Below are 12,974 nucleotides of genomic sequence, written 5' to 3' on the forward strand. Positions count from 1 at the left end.
CTTACAGAAGACATGATCCTAAAATGTTGGATATGGAGAAATCTGGAATATATAAAGTTATTGAAAAAATTTTTTTTAACATTTACTTATTTTGGAGAGACACAGAGAACAGAGCGTGAGTGGGGGAGTAGCAGAGAGAGAGGGAGACAGAATCCGAAGCAGGCTCCAGGCTCTGAGCTGTCAGCACAGAGACCGACGCGGGGCTCAAACCCACTGACAGTGAGATCATGACCCAAGCTGAAGTCGGACGCTCAACAGACTGAGCCACCCAGGCGCCCCTAATAAAGTCATTTAAAATCCAGAAGGGGAAACTGGGTAATCAAAGAAACCACACAGTGAATGTATTTCCATGAAATCAAAATCTTTTAATAACATGAACATTTACCCTCAATTTCTTTATTACATTAGAAAAAAGTTTACATACAGAGTTGTTGTAAAGTGGCATAGTGGTAGTTGATGTCTCATGGCACGTTACAAACACTTGGTGAGAAGTAGTGTGGCATCCTCTTTGAACAACGGAGAGAGGGTTCCTCAGTCTACTGTATGGACCCTTCTTTCCTACATCTACGATACTCACACTTGTATCTCGGGATTTCTCAAGGGCTACCCCACCCAGGCCGCCATATGCAATCACCAGACCTCACTGTGGTATGAAGGCCACAAGGCTTGTGGACAACGAGTGTCTCAAGCGAGACAAAACCCAGAAGCCTCTAGCTGTGGAAACCTACCCCAAACCACACCGACTCCCCCAACTTCTGACTGCCCAGCCCAGCTGGACAGCCCACTTTCAGGCCCTGTCCTGAGGCTGGATCGTGCCTGGTTGTCTCCCCCCGATGCTCTCCCACCTGTGCCTCCGAGACCCCAGTACGGGGGCACAGCTTGTCTCCCTGACGCTAACAGATATTGGTTCTCAAACAGAGACACGATCCCAGCCACCCTGTCTTCTGTTCTATTTTCATATTTCTACTTTTGATACATTATTTTGTATTCCTTTGTAAAATTTAACCACCGGATCCAGTCCAATGCTACGGGGCTCACTCCCCACCTACCAATTTTCCAAGTGTCCCCTCGGTGCTCAGCAGGCTCTGCTTGCCCCTGGCGACGGCTCCTGGCTTCCCAGGAAGCCTCAGGCGTGTGCACCCCTTCTTGTCCAGCTACAAGGCGGCCGAGGGGGTCTCCTGCAGGTTCTCCTCGAGCTTTAGTCCTAGGTTGTCGATTCCGATGCTGGTGATGGGCGGCACGCTGCTCTCTGCCGGCTCGGCTGTGCGCGTGGGGGTGGAGCAGTAGAGGACGAACCCCACCATGATGACGGTGAAGGACAGGAGGTAGAGCCCCGAAAACTAGGAGGAGAACAGGCTATGGGTCGTGGTCTCCGACAAACACACGATGGCTGCCGCCCTGTGCCAACTGTGCTTTCAGGGTGACCCTCTCACAATCTTTTTTTCCTGAAAGTTGCCTAAGGAGACACTCGCTCATGCCCAAAACCCTCCAGTACGGATGCCGATGATCGTACGCACTCTGGCCACAGCAGCTGGCACCTCAGCCAAGGGGACCCTTGGATCTCTAGAGAATGGAAATTTTGCCTCGCTCTGTGATAACCCAGCTGTACTCCCACCTTGCAACCAGTCCCACTCAGTGGAGAGAATCGAAAGTCAGCCTGGACACCACAAGAGAGTCAATTTCAGACCATAAGCACAATTTATAATACTGATGTGAAACAGAGGAAGATAGGACCTAAGATACAATGCGGATGTACAGATGTGACAAGTTCTCAACAACCCTTCATGTGTGAGAATGTGGTGAAATCCATTTTGGGGGCACCTTAGTCTGACTCTTGATTTCGGCTCAGGTCACGACCTCATGGTTTATGGGTTCAAGCCCCACATCGGGCTTTGTATTAATAGCTCAGAGCCTGGAGCCTGCTTCCGATTCTATGTCTCCCTAGCTCTCTGCCCCTCCCCTGCTCATTCTTTATCTCTCTCTCTCAAAAATAAATAAAAATAAACTTTAAAAAATGAAATAAAATCCACTTTGTTAAAATATAATAAATTATCTTGTCCCTGCAGGCAAGTGTTACATAATCAAATTTATGGTGGACTGAGCAGATGCAGATTTTTAGAGCTCGAAAGACCATTTCTCAGCAACGCCTCCAACCCAAAGAAGTCACTGCTGTAAAGTGCAGGTGGACGAGCACAGGGAAGGAAGCCCCTACAGGAGGAATCCCCTACCCTCTCTGCTCCCAGAAGGACTGATTACAGCAAGAACCCATTCTGACAGACACACCACCGAGACATGGAGTTCCTGGTGGCTTTCTCCAACCTGCCCCTCTCTGTTTAGGAAAACAACTACCCAGAGCAAAATGCAGTGAAGACACAACACTAATTCACCGTGTATTCTTACCAAAAACAGCCTGACATACCCCCAAAGTTTAAATAAATATGCACTCTGTATATTCGCTCTTACTGGAGTTGAGGATCCATACGAAACGTCAAGTATTAAGGAAATTAACACTTGTTTTTAACAGCACCAAAGATAAAACACAGAAAGAGAAAAGCGAAAGACTGACCAAGGATGGTGCAGTAAACTTAGGGAAACCAGGCAGCACGATTCATGTGTAATCAAGTGCCTAGGACCATTTTTTTCCCTGGCAACAAGCGAACCCAACTTATGAATGGTCCTGCTAACCTGATTTTAAAGTTAAGAATGGGGTGTGCTATTTGTTCAAGCCAATGAATATTTTTAAACTAGCGGAGATTTCATAGTGTACCCCAAAGAGTTCTAATGTCTAAAAAGAGTTCTAATAAGGGGGTGACAAAGAAAAACAATCAGAAAACACAACAGGTTGGGAAAGGAGACGAGGAGAAAGAAGAATCTAGATACACTCCCAAAGGGGGAAGGAGGAACTAACTGGGGGTGTGAAATGAGCGTTAAGAACATTGCTGCTCACCTCCGGCAGTGGGCTTCTGCCAGTCACCACTGGTTCCCACACGTTAATTTTAAAAAAAATTTTTTTTTCAATGTTTATTTATTTTTGGGACAGAGAGAGACAAAGCATGAACGGAGGAGGGGCGGAGAGAGAGGGAGACACAGAATCGGAAACAGGCTCCAGGCTCCGAGCCATCAGCCCAGAGCCCAACGCGGGGCTCGAACTCACGGACCGCGAGATCGTGACCTGGCTGAAGTCGGACGCTTAACCGACTGCGCCACCCAGGCGCCCCACACGTTAATTTTTTAAAGGCTCTCGATTACTTCTTCCCCTTGAGCCTTCAGAACTCCTTAAGGAATGGAACAGCCACAGCCCTCCGCAAAGTGCGGAAGCCTTCAAAGTCAATGACAATGAGGCAAAGTCAGTGTTGATGTCAAGCTGAACAGCAGAACCTGGCTTTAGTTCTGGGATCCAATACTCAGCACGGTCCTCAACACACAGCTGGTATTTAATAAATATTTGTTGGGGAGAAAATATTCAGAGTATATTAGGGAAAGTTAAAGCTATTTAGAGCACCCTAAACGTTTAAAGTCAGTGTTATAAAGCCAGTACTTATGTTCGCCTATAAAATGTTCACTGTTACTTGTGGGTAAATCTACATAACTTGGTCAAAACACGTCCTCTTTGGTTTGGTGGTTTTAAATGTTTAGAAGAAAAAGTAACTTTTCCTTTTAAGAAGCAGGTGATCAAATGGAGATACTTCTCTTAGAGGGGAGAGACTCTGAGGAAATGGGGTAAGTTTCCTGAATTAGAGGCTCTTACCTTCACCTTTTTTCTTACTTTGAATTCTACGCTTTGTATCTGGATCTATGCAGGAAGTTTCTTGTAGCTCCTCTGGTCGGTAAGTATTTACTCAAGATCAATTCCAGAGGAGGCAAAATTTTTAAACTTTTTCAACTCTCTGATTTTTTAAAAAATCAGAGCCAAAGTGGGGCGCCTGGGGCTCAGCTGGTTAAGCATACAACCTCAGCTCAGATGGTGATCTCGTGGTTTGTGGATCTGGGCCCCGTGTCGAGCTCTGTGCTGACAGCTGAGAGCCTGGAGCCTGCTTGCTATTCTGTGTCTCCCTCTCTCTCTGCCCCTCCCCCACTCATGTTCTGTCTCTCTCTGCTGCCCTCTCTCAAAAATAAACATTAAAAAAATTTTTTAATAAAAAAATCAGAGCCAACATTATTTCAGATACTACAATTTTAAAAAAGTGGTAGTATATTGGGCTTATAATCCTGTCTTTAAAAACCGGTTCTACAACAGTAGGTATCTTCTTTAAGCTCTGAATGGTTTTCCACCTCTGTAATTTACTCTGAAGATCACAGCAGATCTGCTCTTTGCTCTACAAGCCTCAAAACAGCCTTTGACCAAAACAACCAAGTCTGATCTAAGAGTGAGCTGCTAGACATGCAGGGACAAAGAAACATACAGCAAAAGAACTGGGAAGGAATTTTAAAGTCTGCATGCTCCAATTTTGAGAATAATAATTTAAAGGTATGTGGTAAAAAAATGGCTTTTTATATAAAGTTAAGAGCAGTGAAAGAGGAAATATCTGCATGAAGGGAGCTTATAATAAGTAGTGACAGGTGTATTTTCACTTCAAAGCTTTTATTTCTTTAACCTTACTTCTTCCTTCCCACTTGGGTATTATTTTACTTAGAAAATTTTACTTACTAAAAAGAAAAAAGTACAGGTGAGTGAAGTTGTATGTGACACATAACCTGCCAACTGCTAAGTTTAACTGCAAAACAGAAACACCATCACCTCCTAGTGGTAGCTATGTGAAATGCAAACACAGCATCAATCTTTCTTGCCCCCCTCCCCAACAACTGACTCACTTTGAAGGCCTACTTTATCGCCCTTAGCAATTGTTCTCATTAAAAAAACAACAACAAAAAAAAAAAAACCTAGGCTTGTTAGATCACTTCTCTGATTCATTTTGACATACTATTTTTTAATGATGCTACCAAGAAGCTATAAATACCCTTTCAGTTTTAGTTCAGGAATACCTTAACCAGCAAGTTTGTAAAGATAACAGCTAGCTCCTGTTACATGTAACGGTGCAGGGCAAAAATGGTTTATGCTTCTTTAAGCAGAAATTTCTGAGAACCCACGGAACTAGGCTTTGTGAGTTCACGGCCAATTCCTGGGAATAGTGTAAATCCGTGCCAAGCAATTTCTGCCTGGATACAAAATTCTACAAGGACAAAGGACTGTAGCTGTTGTTCCCAAATGAAACTAAAATTATCAAGCAACAGCCAACATTCTAACTATCTGTTCAAATCGCTTGCTGTAATGGCAAGCTCGTCAACGGGCATCTACTGAAGGTACAACTAAAGAAAGACGGGTTTCTGATGCAGCAGTTCTCAAGCTCCCAAGACCTTCAAGGGGACCCAAGACCCTTTAAGAAGTCGGTAACATCAAAAGTCTTCTTATAATACTAATAAGATGCTACTTGCCTGGAGTGCAGGGGGACTTTCCAGTGAAATTCTTTTTTTTTTTATGTTGATTCACTTTTTGCGAGAGAAACAGACCGAGCACAAGCAGGAGAGGGACAGAGAGAGAGGGAGACACAGAATCGGAAGCAGGTTCCAGGCCCTGAGCTGTCAGCACAGAGCCCGACGTGGGGCTCAAACTCATGAACGGTGAGATCATGACCTGAGCGGAAGTCGGACGCTTAACTGACTGAGCCACCCAGGCGCCCCTGTCAGTGAATTCTTGCCCCAAAAATGAGGTTAAATTTTGGATCTAAAATATTAAAGAAACCCATTACTTCTTTTAGACCAAGCAAGTGTTCCTATTTGCTTACCTTATAGCCAAACAGAAAGAGTCCAAAGAAAAGACTGTAGAGGTCGGCTGTCAGGATGCCCAAGTTCACAGAAGTGGCACTAGTGACCTGAATCACCAGCGGCATAAAGCTGTACAGGCAAAACATACAGAGGGCAAACGCCACAAACAGCAGGGCTGTGGGGGGACACAAAAGTGGAATATCGAATATCACAGGAAGAAATCAGAAGGCAAAGACACTTTGAAGGCTTGGCTGCCGTATAAAATTCTCTAACTGTTTAACATACTATCTACAAAGTCTCTTGTTAACACTCAGCATTGCCAATGAGGCATAGAAAGCTCTCAGGAAAAATATAATAATAAGACATGACATAGAGGAAGGACTTCAAAACTGCAACAGGGTGTTGAGGGGGAAGTGCACAGAAACTTGCTCACGGTGGGACTGGTTCAACAGCTCCAGCCGCCCCACGCAGAGAGATCTTGTGATAAAAGGTCAATAAAAGCAGAATAACGATCAAGAAGTATAACCCATAATCTTTTGTTCATCTCATTAAATTCAGTGCTCCCAGAAAGCACAGTATAACCATCCTCTATCGGACAGACAGAGTGCGGGTGCTCACTATTTAGCTTTGCAACCGCCTCTTCAATCTCACCCCCATACCTGACACACACCCACACACAGCCACTCACACCCCGGCAATCGAAGTTATTTAACTGAACTAAATTATCCAAGCCCGGCAAATGAACACGGCATTTTACGTACTGCTTATAACTTCTTTCCACCCATCATTAAATAAGGTTGGAGTCTTTCCTGTTTCACCACTGTTTTCTTCTACATTATTGATTAGTGCAGGTGCCCAGGAATACCAGAGAGAAGCAATGGAAGGTGGTGGGTGATTACGCGCCATCAGATGATTCGGGTTAATGTTTCACAAATTACATCAAGCAGACAACCTTCACAAGAGCTTTGAGGACTCGTGATACAGATCTAATTGACAGGGAGTGTGACCGAAGGTCAGTCTTGCTCAGAATTCCTAGGACAGCAAAACTATTCCTGAAGGTTAAGGTTAAGAATTAACTCCTGTGGAAGGTTCATTTACAAGTTCTCACGGAGAGCTCCCTGTAGACCACTGGAGCCCTCTGTGTACTGAATTACTCTGTGATTTTACAAAAATGACTAAATATTATGTAAATGAAGGTATTTATTTCTTGATGCGTGTTTTTGTCACTTAGAGGAAAAGGATACTGACCAAAAAAAGGATGAACATTTATGAACATACCGATTTTCCAGTCCCACTGAATGCTGGCAATATCCTTACATTCAACGATCGATCTAAGATTAAAACAAGAGGTCACAGTGAGATCTTACTCATTTTCACTTGTTTATAAGCATTTTAGTTGCTATACATCAGCTAAGGTGAAGAATTATGTTGATTCTTTTTTGAGGATTACATTGATTTTTAAATTTTGGTAAGTATGTGTAATAAAAATGACATAGAATAAAATCAAAGGGGCCCATAAACACGTTTGATGCCTGAAGAAGCAGTTTTCAAATAGTGGTCAGCTATAGAAGGAAAACATGACAGTGTGTCTTCCATTTGAATAGGGAGATAATAGTTTCTGGAAATCATTGAAAAACAGTCTTTCTTGGTAATGCCCCAACCACACTGTAAGCAGAAATCCCAAGCATCATGCACACGTAAGAAAATGAGGCATAGGGGCGCCTGGGTGGCTCAGTCGGTTAAGCGTCCGACTTTGGCACAGGTCATGATCTCGCAGCGTGTGAGTTCCAGCCCCACGTCGGGCTCTGTGCTGACAGCTCAGAGCCTGGAGCCTGCTTTAGATACTGTGTCTCCCCCACTCTCTGCCCCTCCTCTGCTCATGCTCTGTCTCTCTCTGTCTCAAAAATAATTAAAAACATCTAAAAAAAAGAAAGAAAATGAGGCATATTTTTTGCCATTTCTAGAATCTTCTAGGGGTGCTGGGTGGCTCAGTTGGTTAAGCATCCAGCTCTTGGTTTCGGCTCAGGTCATGATCTCACAGTCTTGAGTTCAAGCCCCATCGGCCTCTGCGCTGACAGTGCAGAGCCTGCTTGGGATTCTCTCCCCCCCCCCCCCTCTCTCTGTCCCTCCCTACCTGCTCTCTCACTCTCAAAACACATAAAAATAAACAAAAAACAAAACAAAACAAAAGAGTCTCCTCATAGATAGTTAGCAAGTCACCAATTTCAAATCGGAATCTGGGCCAAATCAACAATGAACAGTAGTAGCTGGAAAGTGATCATGTATGATAAATGTGATTCTTTGGGTTTTTTTGGTTTTTTTTGGTTTTTTTTTTTTTTAGTTTAGTTTTGACAGAGACAGAGGCGGAACATGAGCTGGGGAGGGACAGAGAGAGAGGGAGACACAGAATCCGAAGCAGGCTCCAGGCTCCAAGCTGTCAGCACAGAACCTGATGCAGGGCTCGAACTCACGAAGCGTGAGATCACGACCTGGGCCGAAGTCGGACACTCAACTGACTGAGCCACCCAGGCGCCCCTACTTCTTTGGTTTTTAAGGGAAATCTTAGACTCTTACAGCTGTATGCCGCTGATAATGGTTCCGAATAGGCCCACCATTCCTAAAAACTCCTGCCTGCTCAGCTTCTTCACGATATACTCTTCACACACGTTAGAAACAGCATAGAGAGAAGCTCCAAGAAGGACCAAGATGTCACCAATCAGCACGTCACTACCTGCAGGAAGACAAGGCACAAAACACAAGACAGTGTCAATATAGGGGACCCTAGGGGCGCCTGGGTGGCGCAGTCGGTTAAGCGTCCGACTTCAGCCAGGTCACGATCTCGCGGTCCGGGAGTTCGAGCCCCGCATCGGGCTCTGGGCTGATGGCTCGGAGCCTGGAGCCTGTTTCCGATTCTGTGTCTCCCTCTCTCTCTGACCCTCCCCCGTTCATGCTCTGTCTCTCTCTGTCCCAAAAATGAATAAACGTTGAAAAAAAAAAAAAATTAAAAATAAATAAATAAATAAAAATAAAAAAAATAAATTTAGGGGCGCCTGGGTGGCACAGTTGGTTAAGCGGCCGACTTCGGCTCAGGTCACGATCTCGCGGCCCGTGAGTTCGAGCCCCGCGACGGGCTCTGGGCTGGTGGCTCAGAGCCTGGAGCCTGTATCGGATTCTGTCTCTCCCTCTCTCTCTGACCCTCCCCCGTTCATGCTCTGTCTCTCTCTGTCCCAAAAATAAACAAACGTTGGGGCGCCTGGGTGGCGCAGTCGGCTAAGCGTCCGACTTCAGCCAGGTCACGATCTCACGGTCTGTGAGTTCGAGCCCCGCGTCGGGCTCTGGGCTGATGGCTCGGACCCTGGAGCCTGTTTCCGATTCTGTGTCTCCCTCTCTCTCTGCCTCTCCCCCGTTCATGCTCTGTCTCTCTCTGTCCCCCCCCCCAAAATAAATAAAAAACGTTGAAAAAAAAATTAAAAAAAAAAATATATAGGGGACCCTAACTTGCTCGCTTCCAGCAGTTTATCTGGTTCACGTTCGTTTAAGTAAGCCTTTATGGAAGGACAAACCCTGATTTCTAAAAGTTTAAGGACCCTTCTTCTCCTCAATTTCTGGCACAATTCTGCCATGATTTTTCTCACAGTTCAACCCCTCAGGAGACTATAAGATCAGAAAATGGAGCCATAACGTAAGGCCTCAGGAAATGATTCTATGACAGAGAAATTGATGGAATTTATGCCAGGGGATTAAGTGAAAACTACAGGGAAGGAAGCTACCCAGTCAAGGTTATCTTCTCTCAAAGGGCACAATGAAGTCACTCGGAGGTTGGGTGAATTCGACACCGTATTTATTTATTTATTTATTTATTTATTTAAAAAAATTTTTTTTTTTCAACGTTTATTTATTTTTGGGACAGAGAGAGACAGAGCATGAACGGGGGAGGGGCAGAAAGAGAGGGAGACACAGAATCGGAAACAGGCTCCAGGCTCTGAGCCATCAGCCCAGAGCCCGACGCGGGGCTCGAACTCACGAACCGCGAGATCGTGACCTGGCTGAAGTCGGACGCTTAACCGACTGCGCCACCCAGGCGCCCCTCGACACCGTATTTAGATTTTATACCATCAATTGCCTGAACTTTGGCCCAAAGCATGTCCACGTCCACATGTTCTCATCCTTGGAGCCACTGAAAAAGAGGTCAGTCATCCAGTGGACATGAAACTTCCTTTTGATAAAAAAAACCAACAATCTACAGTAGCTTTTCCAGTAAACTAATCTCAACGTATGGGCCCAAAGATTAATTGTAAATATATTAACAACTGTCTCTCTCATGAGACAAAACAAAACTATTTATTGTGACAAAAAGGCACGAGCACCGTGCACAGGTAAGAACATAAAAAACTGTTTTGCAGGGGCACCTGGGTGGCTCAGTCGGTTAAGTGTCTGACTTGGCTCAGGCCATGATCTCAAGTTTATGGGTTTGAGCCCCACATCAGGCTCTGTGCTGACAGCTCAGAGCCTGGAGCCTGCTTCAGATTCTGTGTCTCCCTCTCTCTCTGCCCCTCCCCTGCTCATGTTCACTCCCTCGCTCTCTCAAAAATAAATAAACATTAAAAAAAAAAAAAAGCTGCTTTGTGGAAGTGGTTACAACAGCAGAAGCAAATAGATCTCCAAATAAAAAACTTAAAAGACAGTTTATAAGCAAGACACGTTTTCTGTCTTTTACCATATATCTTTGCAACATAAAAGCAAAAACACGAGGTGTCTGGGTGGCTCAGTCAGTTTAGAGTCCGGCTCTTGATTTTGGCTCAGGTCATGATCCCAGGGCTGTGGGATCGAGCCTCGCGTTGGGCTCCTCACGGAGCATGGGGCCTGCGTGGGATTCTCTCTCCTCTCCCTCTGCCCCTGCCCCTGCTCCCATTCTCTCTCTCAAAATAAATAAATTAAAAATTTTTTTTTAAAAAAAGCAAAAGTACAAGCAAAACTTTTTTCTGGGATGGAACCAGAAACAAAGTAGCACAGCCTCACCTGAATTGTCTTCTCTCCCTGCGAGTATGTCGGCACCGACCATCGTCCCCACGCCCAGCAGACAGACAGCTACAGCAATCAAGTGGATCACTCTGTATCTTGCATAGAGAACAAACCACGAGAGCGCCATCAACACAGGAATCCCAAAGCAGTCCAAAAGCTGCATGGAAGGAGAAACAAACAACTTAAACCATCTCTCCTCAGCTAAACGATGGAGTCAGCACCTAACTACTACGAGCTGTGTACATTTTGTGTGCATTTCACGGGTTTACCCCATTGCCTGGACTCCCCAGTACCCGGGTTAGCTCATCTAACCTTCACGATTCTACGAGACTGAAAATGCATTTCCCATTCCACAGAGCAGGAAAACCAAGGCGCAGAGAGGTCACGTGAGCTGCCCCAAATCCCACAGTCAGAAGCGGGAGAACCGGTTGCTGCCCCCAGGAATTCCTCCCAGCAGCCGGTGCTACCTCGACACTCCCGCCTGTGTTTACCCCCCGTAAGTCCAGGAGGCAGAGCTGTGGGCCCTCGTGCACCCTTGACCCGAGTCAACAAATACTTTCGCCCCTCCCAGGTGGGAGACACTACAAGAGAAGCTGGAGACGGAGGTGTGAGACACGGCCCTCAGGGGCACAAAGAAAGCCAGACGCAGGTGGAATAAGTCGTCACACAACCAGATACTTCAGTGCCTTTGGGCCAAGAGCTGCAGAGAAGTAGCAGGGATTGTCAGAAGGCCCCGAGACACCAGCGCCCTGAGCAAGTGTGCGGCCCCACCGCGTGGGACAACACCTGCTCCCGGCAAATCCTCTCGCTCATCTCCATCGTCTACTCCTAAACACTTGCCACACCTCTGATACTGCCGGGCGGAAAGGCAGGGGAGTGAACAGTGGCAAAATCCCAGCAAATCCAAAATCGGTGGCAACATAAAGAAAAAAATGGGGGATTTTATTCACTCGAGTCTCGAGGTCACAGATTTTGCAGAGTGCATTCAAGGATAAAATACATGCCATACGCTAATAATACTCCTGAAACTGTTTTATTGCTCACTCTGTTTTTTGTTGTGTTTTGTTTTTAACCTTGTCACTGATTCGCTCTGTAGCTCTCTGGTTTGGGACAAGGCAGGCCCCTAAATCTCCAGCAGCCTGTTTCATGCTGTCCACCGCTGTTTAGTGATTGCCTTTCACTGCAATGTCGTTACTGGAGGCGGACGCGCCCACATGGGAATGGGCACTGTGCCTTGTTATTTATTCCAGCTGCAGAACGCTAATCCCCTAAGTGCTTTACTGAGCCTGCCGGAACAACAAATCATTAAGCGATGCACATGGTAATAGCCCGTCCCAGAAGACACCAGCAGAATCCAGCCATGATGACTTAACAAAGTCTACACTAGAATTCCTTCAACGAAAAAAGTACAAAAGGTCACTCTCAAAAACTCTCACAGCAAACTCTCTATCCTGAAATCGTGTCTTCAAATCAAACTTATATTGGCTCTATTTTTTAACAATTTTTGGGGGCCATATAAGGGAGCTGCCTATGGGGTGCAGCCACTGACCAGCCGCGGGCTCCCCAGCCGGTCCCCCTCTGCGTCAAAATATGAGAGGAAGAGAGCAGACCCAGATGATCTCACGGGTCCCTTCTTACCAGAACGTTCCATGACTTCCCATCTGATATCTAGCACATGTGGCCTTCTAACTACATTGATGCTCCTTTTCACAATGTACTCTTGGTGATGGAAATCTTCTCTTTGATACTTTCAGTCCCAAGAGCCTCCCTATTTAATTTAATCTTTAAAAATTATTGGACAGCCACAGTAGACAAGGCACTATAAGTAAGACGCTGGGGGAAGCAGAGGTACAAAAATGAGTTAGATTTTATTAGAAATACCTTATTAAAGACGGAGCACAGAGGAGAACATGAGATTGAATGAGACCTTAGAGAGCGGAGGACAGGGGCTTCAAAAAGCACTGTGTTCTAGAAAGAATAGAGCTGCACAGTGCAGGAGACGCTGGCTGAGGGTGGGGTGTCAATGGCCACGTCGCGAGCACCGTATTCCATTACTGGTAATTACTACATTACTGGTCATAATCACAGAATCTTTTTAAATTTTTTTTAATGTTTATTTTTGAGAGAGAGAGAGAGACAGAGCACAAGCAGGGGAGGGCAGAGAGAGAGGGAGACACAGAATCGGAAGC

At 45.5% G+C, this 12,974-nt stretch overlaps 1 protein-coding gene across 5 annotated transcripts in view; it reads right to left on the reverse strand.

Moving 5' to 3' along the window:
- Positions 1-344: 344 nt before the first annotated feature.
- SLC35F2 (solute carrier family 35 member F2) overlaps positions 345-12,974 on the reverse strand; it is a 102,283-nt gene continuing 89,653 nt past the window's right edge. For 4 of the 5 annotated variants that reach the window (XM_047878810.1, XM_047878808.1, XM_047878809.1 and 1 more), the window contains 4 exons: positions 10,783-10,942; positions 8,338-8,494; positions 7,042-7,094; positions 345-1,340 (listed from right to left, as the gene is read on the reverse strand). In XM_047878810.1, coding sequence (XP_047734766.1) covers positions 964-1,340; positions 7,042-7,094; positions 8,338-8,494; positions 10,783-10,942 — 747 coding nt within the window. In that variant the 3' untranslated portion in view covers positions 345-963. Of the gene's footprint in view, positions 1,341-5,783; positions 5,939-7,041; positions 7,095-8,337; positions 8,495-10,782; positions 10,943-12,974 lie in introns of all 5 variants that reach the window. The other variant, XM_047878807.1, reaches the window with a different exon arrangement.

Source organism: Prionailurus viverrinus, chromosome D1 (genome assembly GCF_022837055.1).
Source record: "Prionailurus viverrinus isolate Anna chromosome D1, UM_Priviv_1.0, whole genome shotgun sequence".
In the NCBI taxonomy this organism is placed as follows: domain Eukaryota; kingdom Metazoa; phylum Chordata; class Mammalia; order Carnivora; family Felidae; genus Prionailurus; species Prionailurus viverrinus.